This window comes from Rhipicephalus microplus, chromosome 3, assembly GCF_043290135.1.
Source record: "Rhipicephalus microplus isolate Deutch F79 chromosome 3, USDA_Rmic, whole genome shotgun sequence".
In the NCBI taxonomy this organism is placed as follows: domain Eukaryota; kingdom Metazoa; phylum Arthropoda; class Arachnida; order Ixodida; family Ixodidae; genus Rhipicephalus; species Rhipicephalus microplus.
In genome coordinates this window covers 71,332,875-71,353,161 of record NC_134702.1, presented here as the reverse complement: position 1 = coordinate 71,353,161, position 20,287 = coordinate 71,332,875, and the positions used below count along the sequence as shown (strand labels likewise).

At 43.5% G+C, this 20,287-nt stretch overlaps 1 protein-coding gene across 1 annotated transcript in view; it reads left to right on the top strand.

Moving 5' to 3' along the window:
• The window catches only part of LOC142802828 (uncharacterized), an 84,966-nt gene extending 64,679 nt beyond the window's left edge, over positions 1–20,287 (top strand). Inside the window, exons 8-9 of the mRNA XM_075887880.1 lie at positions 9,316–9,477; positions 20,084–20,287. Of these exons, the coding sequence (XP_075743995.1) occupies positions 9,316–9,477; positions 20,084–20,287 (366 nt within the window). The remainder of the gene's footprint in view (positions 1–9,315; positions 9,478–20,083) is intronic.

Here is a 20,287-nt window from a genome sequence, read left to right as displayed (position 1 = left end):
ACATAAATAATTTTAAGAACCGTAGCGCTTATCACGGTGCGCTGATCATGCAACGCTTGCACGGAAACACGAGTGTTTCCAACGCTTTGCTAATAAGAGACGGTGGTGGCACCTACCTGTCGCCTTGCGTTCTACACTTCCACCTGTGAGATGGGTGCGCACAACCGTCTCGGAGCCACGCACTTTGTTTTATAAAAAAAAACTGCCAGATGGCGCTTATGTCTCACGTGTGACGTGACTTGATGCGCTTGTTCGCCTCCACTACACGCTCGAGGCACTTGATGTAGCGCCTCCAGAATACCATTCACCGATTTTATATTTTTTTGCGCGGAACATCTAATAAATGTCTTGTTCACTCTCTCCACACGCAAGACTATCGTCTTTCGACGAAATTTGCAGATTAAATGCAGATACAGGGCCCAGTTTTTTTTACTCCATTCTTCTCTCTTTCAACGCCGCTCCGTCGACACTGCTGCACGCGGGCTCGGTGGCACGACGTTGAGGGCGATGCTCCCGATAGAGCGCGCGCTTGGGTGTGACGTAGAGAACGACGTAACTGGTGAAATAGCCAATGGAAGCGTTGATCGTTTCTCCTGGCGAACAGTTTCCTGCTTCGCGTAGCGCAAGAGTCGGCAAACGTTTGAGGTGATTAGGGCCAAAATGCATCAAGCTGATGCGCCTGGTGCTGCACGGTGGATCATGTGGGGTGAGTGGCGTGCTTTGGAGGCAAACAGAAAATTTGAAGAATGGACAGTATTGGTGTACGAAACCGTACTACATATATATTCATGCTTATTTACTGCACAGTGACAATACGGTTGCAATTCAGAAATGTAGCTAGCAAGCAAAAAAAAATACTGCTCTTTCAACGCCGCTTTTGGACTTAGCAGTCCTAGCCAACCCGCAAATATCTACATCACTCTTGCTCCTCGAATGACGCCCAACAAAATGTTCATCAGTTACTCGAGAGGCGTTTTATCGGTTAGCTAAAATGGGAGGGGTGCTTCAGAGGTGTCATGACCTCAAGCCGAGGGCAACACACAAAAGCGTCTTGGGCCGCAAGTTGCCGAGCCCTGGCCTACAGCATTCGTTGTAAAAAAAATGCTATGCAGTTCATAAAAACTTGCCGACAACCCTGTAACAGAGTGCGTTTATATCTGAGGCCCAAAGTGTCTTCATTTATTACTCAGTCTCAAAACAAAAAAGTGGTAAAATCGTCGGACTATTTCTTGGCGCGCACGTATCTATCGAAATATTGGTAGCCATCTACAGTATATATATATATATATATATATATATATATATATATATATATATATATATATATATATATATATATATATATATATATATATATATATATATATATATATATATATATATATATATATATATATATATATATATATATATATATATATATATATATATATATATATATTCGTGCTCACGGCTGGTTATTTTTTCACCCACTTTTCTTTATTCTTATTTACATTCAACTGGTTCTACTAACTTCCCCTGTACGTCCCTTGGCATTACTGTCTGTTAGATCTCATTAATATTGTGTCGAAAACACGAAAAAACGAGCCCTTAGGTATACACTTCTTTCTTTTATATATATATATATATATATATATATATATATATATATATATATATATATATATATATATATATATATATATATATATATATATATATATATATATATATATATATATATATATATATTGTCACGCGCGTATATGAAATGTATATTGATCCACTAAGGTGTTCGCCTCAAAAGCTTAACAACGCTTGGCACACAGCACACCGCAGTGCTTGAAAAGCTTTACGATTATCTGGAATCATTCTGTTAAAACTGCGCGCTGGATGCGAATAAACTCATATAATTATTATACAGCTCATGCGACAGCCATCGACAACGTTGGAACGTTCGATGACTCCTTTATAAAAGACGACGCAATGCGCTGATGATTGGATTACTTGACGGTCAAACACTGTTCATGCCGCCGTCAGCTTAGAGCATGAATCACTTACAGGTTGTGTTTCTCGAATTTTGGGCACAAGCTCGCCCAAATAAAAGATTCATTCCTGGAGGAGGAGGAGAAACTTTATTCAGAAAAAAAATTGAAATGCAGGCAGTTTGGTCGGGCCCTCAGTCCAGGGCTCCGCTGGCACGAGCGGCTCGCTGGACCTGGTCAAGCAAAGCTATTTGGCTCTGCTTGTCCTCGTCCGCAAGCCATGCCTCCCACTGCCTGTGAAACATGTGTGGTTGCTTCGTGATGTGTGGGCTGTCGATGTGTGTGGGCCTCTGGGTGCACTCCCATGTTATGTGGCTGAGTGTTGGTACTTGTGAACACCACGGACAGGTGTCTTTATATCTTGCGGGATATATTCTACTTAGATGGTACAAATTGGGAAAGCTATTGGTTTGTATGCGTCTCCAATCCCTGCTTTGCTGGCTATCCAAGTCCTTATGTGGAAGCCCATATTCCTTTCGTTGCTTCCTTTGTTGGAGGAGGATGTCACGCGAATTGGAAAGAGGTTCAACGTCGTGGCCTGCCGTCGCTCGGTTGGTGATGCCTCGAGCTATACGGTCTGCCATGACGTTCCCCTCCAAACATTCGTGAGCAGGACACCATATATTGTGATGGTCTCCTGTTATGGGTTTATTTAAAAATTTATACGCTATTTTAGGTAGCGTTCCTCGGAGAAACATTCGGCATGCCGCCTGTGAATCGGAGAGCACAACCACTGATTCTCCCCTGATTTCTGCGTTGGATATGGCTATGGCTATTGCTGCCGCCTCTGCCACTCGTGTGAAACAAGTTTTAACCGACGCCATTGTGGTGTGATTTTGTGCTACAATTGCCACTACATGTGACCCTCTGCTCGCTTTACTTACGTCTGTAAAGACGGCTTCTGAGCTATTCTGAAATGCTTTGCGTAAGGAGTCTGCTCTCGCTTTTCTCCTTCCTGCGTGATACGTCGGATGCATATTTCTGGGAATAGGCGCCACAGTTAAATGTGTGCGTTTTCCGCATCTATTAGCACCGTTTCCTCATCACAATATAACGGTCGCAATGTATATCCCATCTTTTCCAGAATTCTTCTCCCATGATAGCTTGAATTGAGCCTTTCCTTTTGAGATAAAAGCACCGCATTCGCATACTCCTCAAAGGTATTGTATATGCCCAATTTCTCTACCCTCTCGGTTTTGGCATTTTCCGGAATCCCCAATGCTGCTTTGAATGCTTTCCTTATTATTGTGTTTATTTGCTTTGTCTCCTGGTTTGTCATTGTCTGGTACGGTAGCGCGTACGTAACTCGGCTGATCACAAATGCATGAACGAGTGCAATGGTTTCTTTCTCCTCTAGTCCCATTTCGCTATTTGCTATCCGCCTGATCATCCGGGCCACATTCGCCGTGGTTCCCCGTAGCCTTTGTAGTGTGTGTGACGTTCCCGAATTTCCTTGTATCCACATGCCAAGCACGCGTATTACATCTGCCTCCCTGATTTGTCTCCCATCCAGCAGTACTGCTACCGGTATTAAGTCCTTTTTCTTTGCGTATCTTGCCCTAATTCTAACCACTTCAGTTTTTTCCGGCGAGCATTGCATTCCTGCAGCTGTCACGAAAGCTTGTATTTTATCTACTGCCTCCTGGAGGGCGTTTTCTTTGTCCGCATAAGAGCCACCCTTTGTCCATAAGGTGACATCGTCTGCGTAAAGAGCTGCTCCTAGACCTTTTATATTTTCCAGCTCACATGCGAGCTTTCTCAGGCCAATATTAAATAGTATCGGGGATAGCATGGCTCCCTGGGGGGTGCCTCTATTTGGGTAGTCGAAGGTTTCAGATGTAACCGAGCCTAAAGAAATGGTAGCTTTCCTGCTTGTCAGAAATGACCGGACATACTCATATATTCGTTGGCCGCAGTTAATCGATTCGAGGCCTTCCATTATCACCTTGTGTGATATTGTATCGAAGGCTTTCTTGATATCTAGTGCTAGTACGAATTCGTCGCTTGAACCTCTGTTTGGGTTCATGACGTCATTTTGCAACAGCAGGAAAACATCCTGGGCCGATACATGTGGTCGGAAACCGAACATATTCACCGGTAGCAGACCCTCTCTCTCTACATAGTCTGTCAATCTAGTCAATATTGTTTTTTCAAAAAGCTTACCCAAGCATGAGGTAAGGGAGATTGGTCGGAGGTTCTTAATATCTCTTGGTTTCCCTGGTTTTGGTATTAACATGATGTTTGAGTCTTTCCATTCTACTGGAAGGTTTCCTCCATCTACCCATACCTTTTTATTAAAGAAATCCGTGATTCGTCGAAGGGCCGCATCACTCAAATTTCTAAGCATAGAGTTTGTTATTTTGTCTCGTCCTGGGGCGGTATTCTTTTTGAAAGACTGGGCCGCCGCATAAACCTCTTCAAATGTTATGGGAGCGTCTAACTCTGGTTGTTCTTTTCCTGCATATTTGCCATGTACCACTTCACATGCGTCTTGTCCGACATATAATTTCTTGACTTCGTAGATGAGTGCGTCATCGTTACCTTTAAATTCATTCTCCAGAATTTTTAAAGCCCTGTTCGTCATTGTTTTTGTTGCCCCTGGATCGATCATACTCCTCAGGATGTGCCAGGTCTTTTTGGTTCCTAACGTCCCTCTAAGTGAGTTACTAAATTGCCTCCAGTTACTGTTATTTAGTTGACGTGCGTAGTCATTGGCTTCCTGTGACAACTGAGCTATCCTTATCTTCAATTTGCGATTAAGCTTTTGCTTCCGCCATCGCTTTGTGAGGCTTCTCCGCGCGTCCCACAAATGTAGCAGGTGCTTGTCGACTGCTGGGATTTCCACGCTTGTTTCTATTTCCTTTGTCACTTTCCTGTGTGCCTCCTTTATCTGTGTCACCCAGTTACCTAGATCTATTATTTCCCCTTGGTCTCCTACGTTCTCCCTAAATTTGTTCCAATCAGATATTGTCGCTTTCCCCATTCTTCTTGTCGTGGCGGCATTAATAGTTATTCCGAGAATGTAGTGGTCGCTTCCCAAGTTTTCTCCGAGGTGCGCCCATGAGACGTTTCCTTCAGAATTTGTAAACGTTAAGTCCGGTGACGTGTCTTTTGTTAAGCTATTCCCGACCCGTGTCGGTAGGTCTGGTTGTGTAAGTTGGCAGAGATCATACCGTTCAACAAGGTCTACAAGAAGTTTGCCCTTAGGGCTGTCCTGCTTATATCCCCAATTTCTGTGTGGCGCATTAAAATCCCCCATGATAGCTAACCTGTCTTTCTCTTTCAATAAACCCATCGCATGTGCTATAATGTTCTCAAAGTCGGCTCGTCTCTCCTTAGGTGGGCTATATATATTGACCCCCACTGTTTTTGGTCCTCCACGTTTTTTGGGCCACACTGTTATTATCTGGTGTTGCACTGCCTCATTGCTCACGTAGCTGACACTCAATGCTATATCTTTTTTGGTAAATGTCGCCACTTGTGGGTACTTTGGGTTAATATGTCTTAGGTACCCTCTCAGATTTATCTGAAATTTGCCTACTTCCTGAAGGCAGATTATATCAGGAGGGATTGGAGATGCTCCAATAAATTGTTTGAAATTTTCAAGTTTTGTTCTCAATGAGCAGCAGTTCCACTGCCATATTTCCGTTTGCTCGGTCTTTTTATTGTTACGGTGTCTAGCCATGATTGGTATTCTCGGAATCTGTTATTCCACTTTCTTTAGATTGTCTGGTGGGGGCACCCCCCACTGCTGCCTTCGCATAGGCGTCCCAGCCCAGGGGGGGGGGGGGGCAAGGAGGGCGCGAACTGTCTCACTTAGAAAAGGACCACTGTTGGCTCTACACTGGGGAAAGCAACAATTAAGGCGAAGTTTTTTTTTCACCACCATAATCACTCAGTTGTGTTGTTACGATGGAATATTACAAAATAAGAAAATTTCAGCAACATTTTTGCTGTGCCAATTTTTCTTGTATATATGCTCTTGTAGTGTGGGCTGCCTATGCGGCACTTTCGCGCTTTGTGCTGTAGCATTGCAGAGCATGCCAGTGCTGAACAGGGGCCCAATAACATTGCATAACTTGTACACGCTTTCGTTCTGCTGTGACAGGCCGATGCAGTTACAGATGCGAATGAGCAAATTTTTTATTGGCTGGTCAAATCACCTGCTGCTTCAGGAAAATTATTTTCTTTGATCGAAAATGAATATCATCACCACTGCTTTGTCGAAGCTGCTGTGAGCTGATGAATGTTACGAATCTTCTTTAATGTCCTAGTGTTATCTGGAAGCATGAAAAAAAATTGCCCGCAGCTTCCCTCGGGGGAACACTGAGGAGGATGCGGACCATATAATTGGTTAAAATTGGTTAACGTGGTTGTGAAATGGGGTGTAAATTGAGACTTACTTAGGTCGATGGCTAAATTGGTTAACGTGGTTGTAGGAGGGGGTGTTAAATGAGTGAACACGTACACACGTATGCGAAAGGGCGGTGCTGGTCGAAGGGACGTCGATCATTGTAATGTGGATTCGTTGGAATTCATTTCACCGCGACCTTGGACGTCGACGCGCCGTACAAACCAACCGACGAGCGGCAACTGAGCGAGCGAGCGCCGACCTTGAGTATATATACAGCGCGACGGCGCATGCACTGTCAGCTGTCGAATGTTCGAGAAGGGGGAGAAGCGCAACGGCGCATGCGCGCGCTTCAGCTGCCGATGTTCTCGAAGCGCGACGGCGCATGCGCGCGCGTCAGCTGCCGATGTTCTCGAAGCGTGACGGCGCATGCGCGCTACATTATACAGCTAGCGAATGTTCGTGAAGAGGAGAAGCGCACGCGGTGTGTAGAGGAGGAAGGGTGCACAGATGGTGGAGGAGTGAAGCGCGCGCGGTGTGTAGAGGAGGAAGGGATGCACAGATGGTGGAAGAAGGAGGAGGAAGCTTGCGGACGGCGCCGCACTACAAGCCTCGAGTATTAGATGCTCCGCATCTAAAAGGGTCCGCTTTAGTCTGCGATAAACCTGATCAGCCTTGCTTATGGTAACTTGGAGCGATGGTGGCAGCTTGCAAAGTGGCGACGTATAAAGTGATGAAATCGGGCACAGTGGGAAGCTCAGCTTTTGAGCTTGCCCCTTAACTTGACCTACCGGACCAAGGAGAAGGTGAAAGACTGTGGTTTTTAGCACTATGTTCTTAATTGGCCAATACGTTGTCATTCAACTTGAATTGTGTTTTGCAGCTGAAAGTACAATGCGGACAGCAAAGAAGCACACGCGTGTAGCGCTGCTTATTTTAGGGGCGAAGCTTTTTATAGCGGCACCTGTTTGTCCCTCGTAGCCTTTGTAGTATGTAACAAGTATAACATTTTGACCTCCAAGGTGGTGCCGGTGAGATATTTCTTCTGTGCGTTGTTGAACAATAAAAGATAGTGCTTAATGTACTTGAAAATGGCTGCTAATGGGGAATGAGAGACAGGAGTTAACGCGCACGCTGTGATCCCCATTAGCAGTCATTGGCATGTACATTGAGCACTATCTGACAGGAAGGGGTGCTACGTTATACTCGCTGGGCGTAACCTCCTTGGTTTTAAAAAGGTTTAGCTAGCGTTGGGCCGCAGTGGCATGAATACAGTGAACTAGTATATACCATGAACTCGAGGTGGTTAAAGGTCGGAAGTAGACCCGAAGAGCAAGCCGGAAGAAAGTGTGCGTGTGCCACCTCTCGTTTAGTCCTTGGAATGTACCCCTGATGGCGGTGCTTCTATTTGGGGAATATATGATTTTAAAGATGCGAGATGGTGGTACTTGGAGTGTTGTATAGATTCACGAACAGACACACAGACAGATGCATGGATGGACGCATGAACGGATGCAGGGGCCGATGCATGGATGGACGCAGGGACGGATGCACGAACAGACGCACGCACGAACGGTCGGATGGACGGATGGAAGCAAGAACGAATGGAAGCACGAATGCTTCGCCCCACTCTCTATCAATCACTCCGCGGATATGTTGCCAATTTTTTTTATCTCTTCCTCTCTCTTTCTCAACAAGGACGAGCTCAGAGATGTGTGTGCTCACAAACTACTAAACCCCTTGATGCTGCATGTTAAAATACTTTATTATACTCATATTGTTTCATTTTGCCAGCTGCTATAAGTAGCCGCTGATAATGTGGCTGGAGGCTAGTCTACTTGAATAATATTTAGAAGACGATGCTCTCCGACTACCCCAAAAAGCTTTAGGTATTGTTCAGGGTGTGAATGCATTGTAATGAACAAAACGACATTTCACAAATTCGTGACGCCATGTAAGACGATAGTTATAGCGCGAGAACAAAATGACGACTCAGAGACAAGAAAGACATGAGGGACACGAGCGCTAACTTCCAACTGAGTTTATTGCGCAGAGCGCGAAAATATAGAGGAGACAGTAACCATGTGACAAAAGCCATGTGGCACAAAGAGCAGAACATGAGTAAGAGAAAAACAAAAACAAAAACAAACGCACAGGACAAAGGCAAAGAAAAATCTATAAGGAAACGAAACAGAAAAGTAAAGATAATATAACTACTTGCGTGCACCGAAACCTTCGAGGAACCTTAATTCCTTCTAGTACAGGGACACGGAAGGCTTGCTAATTCAAGGCACCTGTTCGCGTGCCATCTGCGCGGCCTCGCATTAGCAAGCCCTCCGTGTCCCTGTCGTCATTTTGTTATCGCGCTATAACTATCGTCATGCCATACCAACTAGCCAAGCTGCAACACTTGCCATGTAAGAAGCAGGCGATTTTATGGTACACAGACAAATTCAATTGGCCGAAGTACAAGTGACAACCAATATGCCACCTTGAAAATAGCCGATTCTCTTACTTTTACGTGGTCCCCGCAGGTCGCAGGTCGCGGGTTCGATTCCCGGCTGCGGCGGATGCATTTCCGATGGAGGCGGAAATGTTGTAGGCCCGTGTGCTCAGATTTGGGCGCACGTTAAAGAACCCCAGGTGGTCCAAATTTCCGGAGCCCTCCACTACGGCGTCTCTCATAATCATATGGTGGTTTTGGGACGTTAAACCCCACAAATCAATCAATTACTTTTACGTGGTCGTTTGTAAGTATATATATATATATATATATATATATATATATATATATATATATATATATATATATATATATATATATATATATATATATATATATATATATATATTGACTTAAGTTTGCCCCCCTTCAACTCGCGAAACAGTTGGTACGCCCCTAAATCACGTAATAAAACATGCGTTTGTTTCCACACGCAGAGAACCGTTATGACCAAAATGTCCAAGCAGGTGCCTTGGGTGATGCGCACTACGCTAACTATCTCCACGTCGTTCTGCACACGTGTCTACCTGGCAAAGAGGTTCGCTTACCTGGACCAGGAGTGCATAGACTACTTGAATCGCCCAAATGGCACGGCTGCCGTGAGTGTTCACTGGTCCTGTTACATCAGAAACCACGAATTAACCTCGTTGCCTTCGTTAGGAACACTTACGTCAGAGAAAAGCGAGGGGTGTGGGTCGACAACTTCGACTGTTCAGTGCGGCCTGTAGGGATGTTTTTTATGGGCTGGAAAGGAAAGTCGTGCGTGAGGGGAAGGCGTTCCTCTTTCATTAATACTTCAACAGATGCGTCCACTGCTACTCCCGGTGTTACCAACTCCTACGCCTTCTTCTTCTTCTTCTTCTTCTTCTTCTTCTTCTTCTTCTTCTTCTTCTTCTTCTTCTTCTTCTTCTTCTTCTTCTTCTTCTTCTTCTTCTTTTGTTTGTTTGTTTCTTGTTTTTCTTTTGTTTGTTTGTTTCTTCTTTTTTGTTTGTTTGTTTGTTTCTTTTTCTTCTTCTTTTGTTTGTTTCTTTGAACTGATGGCTCCAACCCATTCAGGTGGATTCGCCAAGAAAGCGTAGTGCAGTTCGTCTGTGAGTATTTTAACTATGTGTAATGAATTTGTATTATAATATGACTAATGTGAGGAAAAACCACATAAAAAGAGAGCAAACGAGAAACAAATGGAAAAGTCAGGCTGAGAAATTTTGAGGTTTCAGGTGTTGTGATTACCACTCAGTTGCGTTCGCTTCACTTTGCCATGTAGAATTTTTTTTGGGGGGGGGTAATAATAATTATTTGATTGAAGATCGCAAAGGTATACGTTTGTATGCCTGAATATAATAACAAACGGCATTGAAAGCATCCATGTGGCCCAATACTGAGGCACGAAATCTTAGTGCAGTTTCCGCCGTCAATCTAACGTCTATTTTCAGAAATAGAATAACTAGACACCTTTTTCGAAGTATAGCGTATCGGCGACAATACAAAAAATAGTGTTCTAGTGATTCCATCTCTCCGCAGAATGTGCAGAGGGGTGATATTGTCTGACCAGCTCTGTGTAGATACAGGTTGAGGGGGGGGGGACGCGACATCAGAATTTAGTATATAAAATTTTGAGCCTTTTGGACTGGCTTCATTGGGGTCACCATGGAAACTTGAGGTGGTTACATTCTGTCCATGTAGTTACTTTTTCTATCATATCAGTGGAGATTGGTGATTTTCGATATCTTACTGCTGTGATATATTAAACATCGGGCAGTGTGAATAAAACTGGGCCATCAAGGGCGGCTCCTGCTAAGGAATTGGCCAATTCATTTATTCTTAATCCACAGTGTTCCGGAACCCATAGTAACCTCAGGAGTCTCAACTGCGGGGGTACTTATGTTCTGGATGTCCTTAGAATTCGAGAGTTCTTTGAAGTTGTCAGAGCTGCACAAACTGAAAGAGGATTTGTCATTATGACTGCGTTGTTTTGATTTGACGGAAGTTTTTGAAGAGATAAAATAATCGCCACGAGCTCCGCTTCAAAAACTCAAGTACAATCAGGCAGTCTCACTGAGAAGGACCAGTCAAGCGAATCAGAGACAATGCCTACACCTGCCTTTTGATTATTTACTGAAGCATCTGTGGCTATTATATTTTTAGTTTCTGCACGCACCAAGTAATATAACAATATGATATTTAAAATTTGAGAGATTGTAACTTGGCGTTTTGGGGGAATATATCATCATACTTATTTATAACATGACAATTCGAGTCATTCGTCTAACTACATTTCTAAAGTTCACATTTATACTTTGTAGATTCTTTTGTTCAAACATTACTTGAGATGTGTGAAACCATGGCCAATGAGCAAGAAAAAAGGCGTCTGGGTTTGCGATAAAAGCATATTGAGATATTCTTGCCGGTAAGCTATAAAATTTTAAAAAAGCTTGTACAGTCAAAATGTGAAATCGACAAAGTAGTGTAGGCAGGCGCGCCGCCCTGGTACAGTACGTTGATAGCCACAAGCCTAGGGAGCCCCAGACACATTCGCAGTGCTTCTCGCTCCAAGACAACTAGATGTTTCGTTTTATAAGCAGGGCCACCCGAGAATAGTATGCATCCGAATTCCATGATGGGGCGCACGTTCATCTTGTACAACATTATCAAGGTGCGCCTCCGTAACCCATATTTCCGGTTACATAGCTTGTGCAGTAAGCCTGAGGCCTATTGTGCCTTGGTAGTTATATACTCTGTGTGTGGACTCCAGTTAAGTTTGTCATTATAAATGATTCCCAAATATTTTATAGGGTCTACTTGCTGGATGGGCTCTAGTTTATATAGAATTTAAATTGAAATTGGGCCTGCAAGCGGAAACACCAAGAGCGCACTTTTGTTGACATTTAACGATAATGAAATCGACTGGAACCAAATTTCTAACATGTTACTATGTCTCTTTGTAATTTAAGTTGTTGTGTGTAAATATTACATTCAGCAGCGAAGAATGTGATGTCATCAGCATAAATGTAGACAGTAACTTCTTGATCTGTTGGAATTGTGCTCATTAAAGCATAAAATAACACAGGAGATAAGACTGCTCCTTGGGGAACTCTGCGCGTTTGTTTAAATCTATAGATGAGGAACATTCATCCTTGAGGCAGTAGAACTTTCTTGATTTTAAAAATTCTGCCACCCACTCAATGAAATATTGTGGGAAATTCAATCTCTTTAGCGTATTTAACAAAGTGAAGTGCTCCACACTGTCACACGTCTTGGCTATGTCAAGCGTTACTAAAACAGCGTAATGCCTTCTTTTTCGAGCAAGCTGTATTCGGCTCTCTAAATCAGCATGGGCACACAGAATAAAGGAATCGCTACAAAAGCCAATTTAATTCGGTTTTATTACTAAAGTGTCTGCCATCCAGATACTTACTCGGCTATGTAGGATCCTCTTTACTAGTTTGATCATGTTAGAGTGATTAGTCCAATATTATCGACTGTTAATCTTACACCCAGATTTTTTTAGTATAGGAATGACCTTTGCTATCCTCCAATCCTGCAGCACCCATGAGTTTTTTAAGGAGTAGTTTATAACATTGGCGACGTCACTAGGCGATAAGTTGAACAGAGTTTTATTGATGGGTACTGTGATTCCATCTGGGCCAGGAGACGCACAGGGTAAATATTTAATCACGTTGGATATTTCAGTCTGTGTCATTTCGACAAAGTCAGACTTTGTCGTAGACTTGTGCCACTTGTTTGGCATTGCTGAAGTAAATCTGCTTTCCAAACCTTTACTGATTGCCTCTAAAGTTGTGGTCATTCCTTGCACCGACAGATTATCACAAGCTGCATTAACTGGCGATGGCAAGGTTTTCTGAGCTCTCATATATCGGAACAGTGCTTTCATAAGTTTAGGCTTCGACAGGTATTCATAATATTTTCTGTTATATTCTTGTTTAGCTTGAGCTAACGTTAGTTCTCTTAAAGCCCGCAGCAATGAATTTATAATTTGGGGTATTGATTATGTAAGAGCTGCTTATAAGCTGCCTGACGTCGTCGGTGCTGTCTTGTACATTCATCATTCCACCAACGGCTATATTCCGTTTTTGTGAAGTCAACAGTAAATTCGCCTCTTTTGTAGGGTCTTTTAATGACTGCGTTAATCTTCACTGCTTTTGTATCATCGCTCTTTTCTGAGTGAAAAGCCAATGCTGACTTCAGATCATTCTTAAATTTAGTGTAATTTACAAATACTCATACATTTGAGCAAGATCAAATTGTCGTCCAAGAAATTTGAAAACTTATCGGTAAGTGGTCACTGTTGGTGCCACAGTCCAGCGATTTCAAGAAGAAGTAGTAATGGCCGAATTGACAAAACGGAAATCTGAGGCCGACCTGGAGTGATCGAATAAATGTGGGGGTTCTGACGCGTAGGCACGTCAGGTCATTAGCAATCATCCACTCCCACAAGCGTTTTCCACTCAGATCAGTTCTAAAACCCCAACTTGTGTGGTGGGAATTAAAGTCTCCAACCAAAACTTCGTCTTTGCACCAGGACTTTGTAGCTAGACCCAAACTTCGTGTGTCTTGAACTTCATCCGGAAAATACATATTAACTAGGGTGAAAGAACTGCAGTTGGGTAATGTAATGTCTATTGCGAAAATTTCGCATTCTGGAGACATATGTTTGTATGAACATTTGACTTTCATATCAATTTTTTTATTTATTAAGAGCTAGACCCCCACTTCTTGATGGATGGTCTAGTCGAAAAGACCGGAAGTTTTTTAACTGGAACAAATTATGTACAAATAGTTATTTCTCTTGTAATGCTATAATATCAAGAGCAAATTTAGCAGTATACCAAATTCGTAGATGCAGAATAAATTGATCGGCAATTCTAATAGAGAATCTTAAGTGACCGTATGGTTTCGAAAAAGCTGCTTCCGCTACAACTTTATCTAGAATGCTTTCTTTCAAGAAATCTCCATTTGAAAGGCTCTCCTTCTCCTTCAGATACTTTTTCTTCTTTGTCTGTTTCAGTGAGACAGTTTTCCTTGACAGAGGGGATCTAGACCGCTTCAGGGACCTAGGGTTCAAATCCATGTCATCTGAATCTACTGTATCTGCATCTTTGTCCTCACTTTGACTCTGTATATCTATGCACAGGGTGCTGCAGAGGGTGCTGTAGACGGAGAAATGGTGTGGTTTCAAACTCCTCATTTTGGCTGTGGACGCCTATTGCAGAGGGTCCTGCAGACGGATAGTACGACGGCGCAGTTTCAGATTCGCCGTCAATTATTGGTCGTGAACTCTCAACATGTTGGGATACTAGGCCTGATTCTCCCGTTGTACCAAAAATGCGAGTCATCTGGTTAGCCAAAATTTGAGATCACAAATGCTAGAAGCCGGTCGTTCCATGGCTTTTTCTAGAGCCTTTTCTACGACCTCCGCGATATTCAGGGAAATTGACCCATTCATTTCCGAGATATGTCGTGCTGCAACATTGATATACCCGTGAGTTCTGGCCTGTATTTCCTCTGTGGCTTTTCGTCGAGAACAGCGCCTACGCCCTATTATTTCAAGAATTTGTATTTCTCGAGCCTTAGCTGAGCAATCAGGACTATCTGCACAGTGTTGTTTGTTGCAGAGACAACATTTCTCTTCTTTAGCTTTGCAGTCATTTGTTTTGTGGTTGTCACCACACACCCGGCATCTGAGCTCTGACCTGCATCGTTTAATAGTGTGACCCTGTCACCAGCCCTTTGTACAGTGGAGTGGTCGCAGTGATAGCGGTTCCACTCTGTATATTAGTGACCATGCCTTGATTTCGCTTGAAATATTCGCTCCAGCAAATGTTACAATTACCCGACTCAGTCGACATTATCTGCTTCTATACTAGTTGTGCACACCTATAAACGGAGATAGCACGAGTCACGGCAAACATTTCTAATACCTCAGACGGGGTCAAGTTAACATCGACGCCACGAACAATACCTTTCACACATGCCAGATGCGGGGGAATAAAGGCACTCACCGGATTGGTCGCGAAACTCGAGCACTTCAGTAGGTCTTGGACACAGAGCTGAGCAGATGAAAAACATAGAATACCACCTCTGCCGAACTGGCGGACCTCTGTGATGCTGTGAAAGTGAGACGTCACAGCTCTAAGCTCCGCCTGGACCACTTTCGGATTCTTCATCCAAATGAAGCCGTCATTGCTAGGGATGAGGGTCACAGGAACTGTGGGGTAGCCGTTGCGCAGAAACTGATCCACTGGTATCTCCTGTGGCGGAAGAGAAGCAAACCAGAGGAAAGGCCCTGGTCCAGGTGGAGAAAACGCCATCTGAGTGATCTTTCTAGCGCTAAAAGCGCTTACTTAGCTTTAAAAGCACTATAGGAAAACCTAAAAATGACAAAGAAACCTCAGCCACAACCCAAACTTAGGTCAAAACCTTAGAGCTGCTTTTTCTTCTTTTTTTTTTCTTTTTATTCTTCTCGCATTTCGGGCAGAAGTTCGCCCTAATTTGTCGGCCAAATTGTTTCTTCAAATGGCCTGAAACCCGGCGTGCACATTCCTGCAAGCTTCTTAGGTGGATAAATACCAATCACTTCATTTCATTTTGCTGCATATTACTGAAGATGATGACTTTGCTAGAGACAGTGCCACGTTCGACGAGGACCAACGTGCAAAGTACTTATTTTATGCACTCGCAATGAATACAGCAAAAAAAAAACCCACTCAAAATGCTTTTCGGGTAGAATAGTTCATTAAATGCGAAGCATTTCTTAGCGAACTTCGGCGACTTTAAGCGTATCTATCTATCTATCTATCTATCTATCTATCTATCTATCTATCTATCTATCTATCTATCTATCTATCTATCTATCTATCTATCTATCTATCTATCTATCTATCTATCTATCTGTCTGTCTGTCTGTCTGTCTGTCTGTCTGTCTATCTATCTATCTATCTATCTATCTATCTATCTATCTATCTATCTATCTATCTATCTATCTATCTATCTATCTATCTATCTATCTATCTATCTATCTATCTATCTATCTATCTATCTATCTATCTATCTATATATTTATCTATCTATCTATCTATCTATCTAGCCGCCTACGACTTTTAGCTCTCCTGGCCGTTTCGATAAAGGTATCAATACCAAAATTGATATGGCATAACATGACTGTATTAATAACAGATTTGACTAGTCATAACATGAAAATCATGACATGTATGTCTATATTTACATTTCATGGTCCAGCTGCTCTTGCGGGTGTCATTCACATGACGTGTTGCAAAACTGGTATAATATGGCATAATTGCATGGCGACCACAAGCGACGGACCCTAACATGAAAATCAAGACATGCGTGTCATGTAACATGACTAATGCCACGCTCACTATGCACCCGCGGCCATTTCGCTAGCGTCACATATACCAAATTTGGTATTACGGTACGTGAATGAACGATATGAAGGTATGCGACCGGTGCAAACATGATAATCATGAGATGCGTCTCATGTAACATGACTACATGCCACGCTCATGAATGATGCGCTGGCAGCCGTTTCGCTAGCTTCACTTATACCAAACTTGGTATTACGGGACGTGAATGAATAACGAAGGTATGAAACTGGTGCAAACATAATAAATATGAGATGCGTGGCATGCAACAACATGACTGAATGCTACGCTCATGAAGTGCTCGCGGTCGTTCTCTAGCTTCACACGTACCAAGCTCGGTATTACTGAACCTGACTGATGCCATAGTAGTAATATTAGTTGCAGACTAACTTTAAATAACGAAATTCATAAAAACAACAGGGTCCTTTTTCCTGTAATGGAATGCTGGATGCCTAGGAATTATGCGACACTAATTTCACACATTTTTGACAATTTATCTTAATTCGTCACTTAAGGGGACTATTGCTACCCCTTATACCACTGTTATTAATATTACTACTGATGATGCTTCTGCTATGACTATACGAGGGCTAGAAAAGCAGTAACAAATGGGGACTGTAGGTACCACTGGTGCAGCCTCTGTGGGAGTTTTTTCAACGGCAGCGTTGGGGAAACGGCACAACGTACACCTACAATGTGGCAGGCATCATTGGCTCAATTCACGGTGCCGCCGGGCACCCATCAGTTTTCATGGAAAAGAGAGGCATACTCCAACCTGTCACTAAATCAAGTGTGAATAGCGTTCACGTTAGGTGATATCTTCTTCACTTTCACCCGCTCTCGCTCGCTCTTTCATCTACCTGCTATACGTCGATATCTGCGAAACAATGTTTCGGATTATCGATAATAGTATAGGGAGGTGCTGCGCATCGCATCAGAAGTTCTTTCATTATTACGTCCAGCATACTTACCGTTAGGAATAACTGAAACGTAAAATAAGAGCTACAACAGATAGAATGACACCATAAAACTACGAACTAACCTTAATGTCTTCGTCAGGAAAACTTACTGTATGGTATGTACTTACTATACTCTGCCACGGTATGTAACTATACTGCACGTTTTTTTTTCGTTTGAAAATTAGGTGTAACGTTGGCGAGTGTTTGTCGTGACAGGTTTAGCAGGAAACACAATGCCGTTTCCATTAATCCCTCTGTTTTTTTTCTGTCGCAGTTCTGCAATGTACCATCGGCGCTCTACGACAACTTGACGATTGATAGGAAGAAGCAGATAACTGGGAGGGCCAAGAGTAAAAGCAATACTCGCCTAATGACGACATTTGAGACTAATGAAACCATCTATTTGAAGGTAATAGTAGCTATGGGAAATTTACATCAATTTATAACATTTGCCAGGTATCCTCTCTAAAAAAGCATTCCTAGGGTTAAAGAACATGCTCAATAATCAGTCATTTTATTAGAGAAGTGATCGCCTGTGACAGGTTTCATTCACATCGTGAAACTGTGCTATTGCCTTGCTCTTCGATACGTCCAGAATGAGCAGAGGTCATCGCATCAATGATCGATCTACTTAGCTTCTTTGTGCGTGGACTGTACTTGCTCGAAATAACAGGCACAATACACACACGTTAACGAATACCGTGGAAAAAAGAAGGCAGCCACAGTCGTTTTCTCGAGAAGTGGCGCCCTTCTGGGCGTCTCCTAGTGTCGCTTGTGTGAGCTCCGCTTTAATAACGCTGCTGCATTCGGTCGAATTTCATCACTCCACTACAACTACGAGAGTCCCCTTTTTCGAAACCTTCAAGTGGCAGTGGGCCCTTCACAGGGACGAATTCGATTTCCCCCGTTTGACACACGTGTGTACACTAATTAGTATTTTTTATATATATGTTCTCATAAATGATAACTCTGGTCATCTTAAGAGCCCTGCCACTGAAGAAAAAAAAAAGCTACTATGAAGGCAGTGAGCATTCATAATTTTCAGGAGCGAAACTCCTTATTGTCTAACCTTGTGACTAGTCACGCGTAACCACCGAGAGAAAAAGCGACGAGAAAGACAAGAAGGCAAAAGAAATGGATGACCATTTCTCGTCTCATTTCCTAGATAGCGTTACTCTATGCTACTCTCTGAAGTGGCGCTACTTTCCGATTGGCTGCTGTGTGAGCTACTCTCCAATAAGCTGCTACGCGCGCTTTGCCAACGAGTTCCTCTCTGTCTCCTGGATAGTCGCCATACGTAGCGGATCGTTGGTGGACAATGGACGGAACATAGTGGCGGTATTAAAGATATAGGGATAGAGAGGGGGAAGGAGAGAGCGTTGCGCAGGGACAGCGACACCCAGAAGCAAGGAGAAGACAGGAAAGATGGACATGGTCGCAGGAGTCCGAAGACAGGGCAACACTCAGCGAGAGCTCTGGAGAAGATGGGAAAGATGGACACAGTCGCAGGAGTCCGAGAACGGGGCACCACTCAGCGAGAGCTCTGAGCTCTCGGTGCCCTGTCCTCTGACTTCGGCGACCATGTCCACCTTTCCTATCTTTTCCTTGCTTCTGGGCGTCGCTGTCCCTGCGCCACGCTCTTTCCTTCCTCTCTCTATCTCTGTACCTTTAATCCTATCTTTTTAATTCCACCTTTCCCCCATTCCTCGTGAGCTCCTGTTGAGGTGTCGCACTCTGGTGCAGACAGTTACGGGGCTGACTTTCTTATCTCTTTAAAAATCACATAAGAAAAAGCATTGAAGACGCTTGCGCTCGGCTTCCTTGGCTCGCGTCTCGTCGGTCTCATGCCCACTCGCCGTCTGCATTCTCGAAAGCGATTGCACGCATGCACGGACGGACGGACACATAGACGCTTCGCCTCACTCATCATCATTCGCTCCTTGGATATGCTGCGACTCTTTTAGGATATTCGGGCACGTTTGTTCAAACACAGTCATCATCATAAACTTGCAAACACATGGGTTCCCCTGCGAATCCAGATAACTGCCGCTTTGTGGAAACGCGCCTTTTCATCAAGCGACCGCCGGCAAATGCGTGCTCTAGTCACTGCAAAGAGTGCATAAGCCATGGAGTTTCTTCATACCTATAGCAGTGATTCTGGCACAATAGGGTCCACGCATGGTGCTTTAGCAAGCGTGGGAATGATGGCCGTACATCATGCTTGTCCAATCTTCGTTCTTTCGGCTCTGTTCGGCTTCGCGTAGTGTGCATCCACTTTGCCACAAGATGTAGTTCAGCAAAGTTCAGCCACTCAACATCACAAGACTGATCTTTTCAGGCTCGCCAGTTCAAATCGGTGACGAAGTTCACCACATTCTCTTTATTTTATTTGATACAAAAGCCAAAACACAATACTCAATAAAGCCACAAGTGCTTCTAAAGCGGAAAACGCGAATTAGGCAAATATGTGTAGAACCCACCGGTAGCTGAAAAACCGGAGTTGCAGATTTTCCTTTGATATATACATATTATATATACTGTGACTTGAACGGCTGTGATCGCTGAGTGACCATAATACCGCTTAGAATTGCAGCACATTTGAAACGACGCTGCTTTGAGCGGCAACGTGCAGTGCTGGCCACAGTACACACCTTACAGTTGCAAGCAGCATACGTGGTGCCCACTATCCGTAAGAAGTCACAATATACGTGCGCGCTTAGGAAATGTTGTTTCGTGTATTGAAATAATTTCGCATTGGTTACGTAAAAAAAATTTATGTATCATACGAATCACTAGTTATGCCGTATCATATAACCTCGTGTACCAATCTATGTCGAACAATGCAGTACTGCAAGCTCAGGAAAGAATTCGCCGACATTCCTTTCGGCCTGTCCATATTCGACCTGGAATGCGAGGACTGGGGAAACACCTGCACCTCACAACCCGACCTGCCCATAGCAGGCACTAAGAGGTTCGCGGAAGTCACCGATTACTACGTTACCGCCAGCAATTGGAGCAAGGACAATTTCCCGTGCGATTACGAAAAGTAG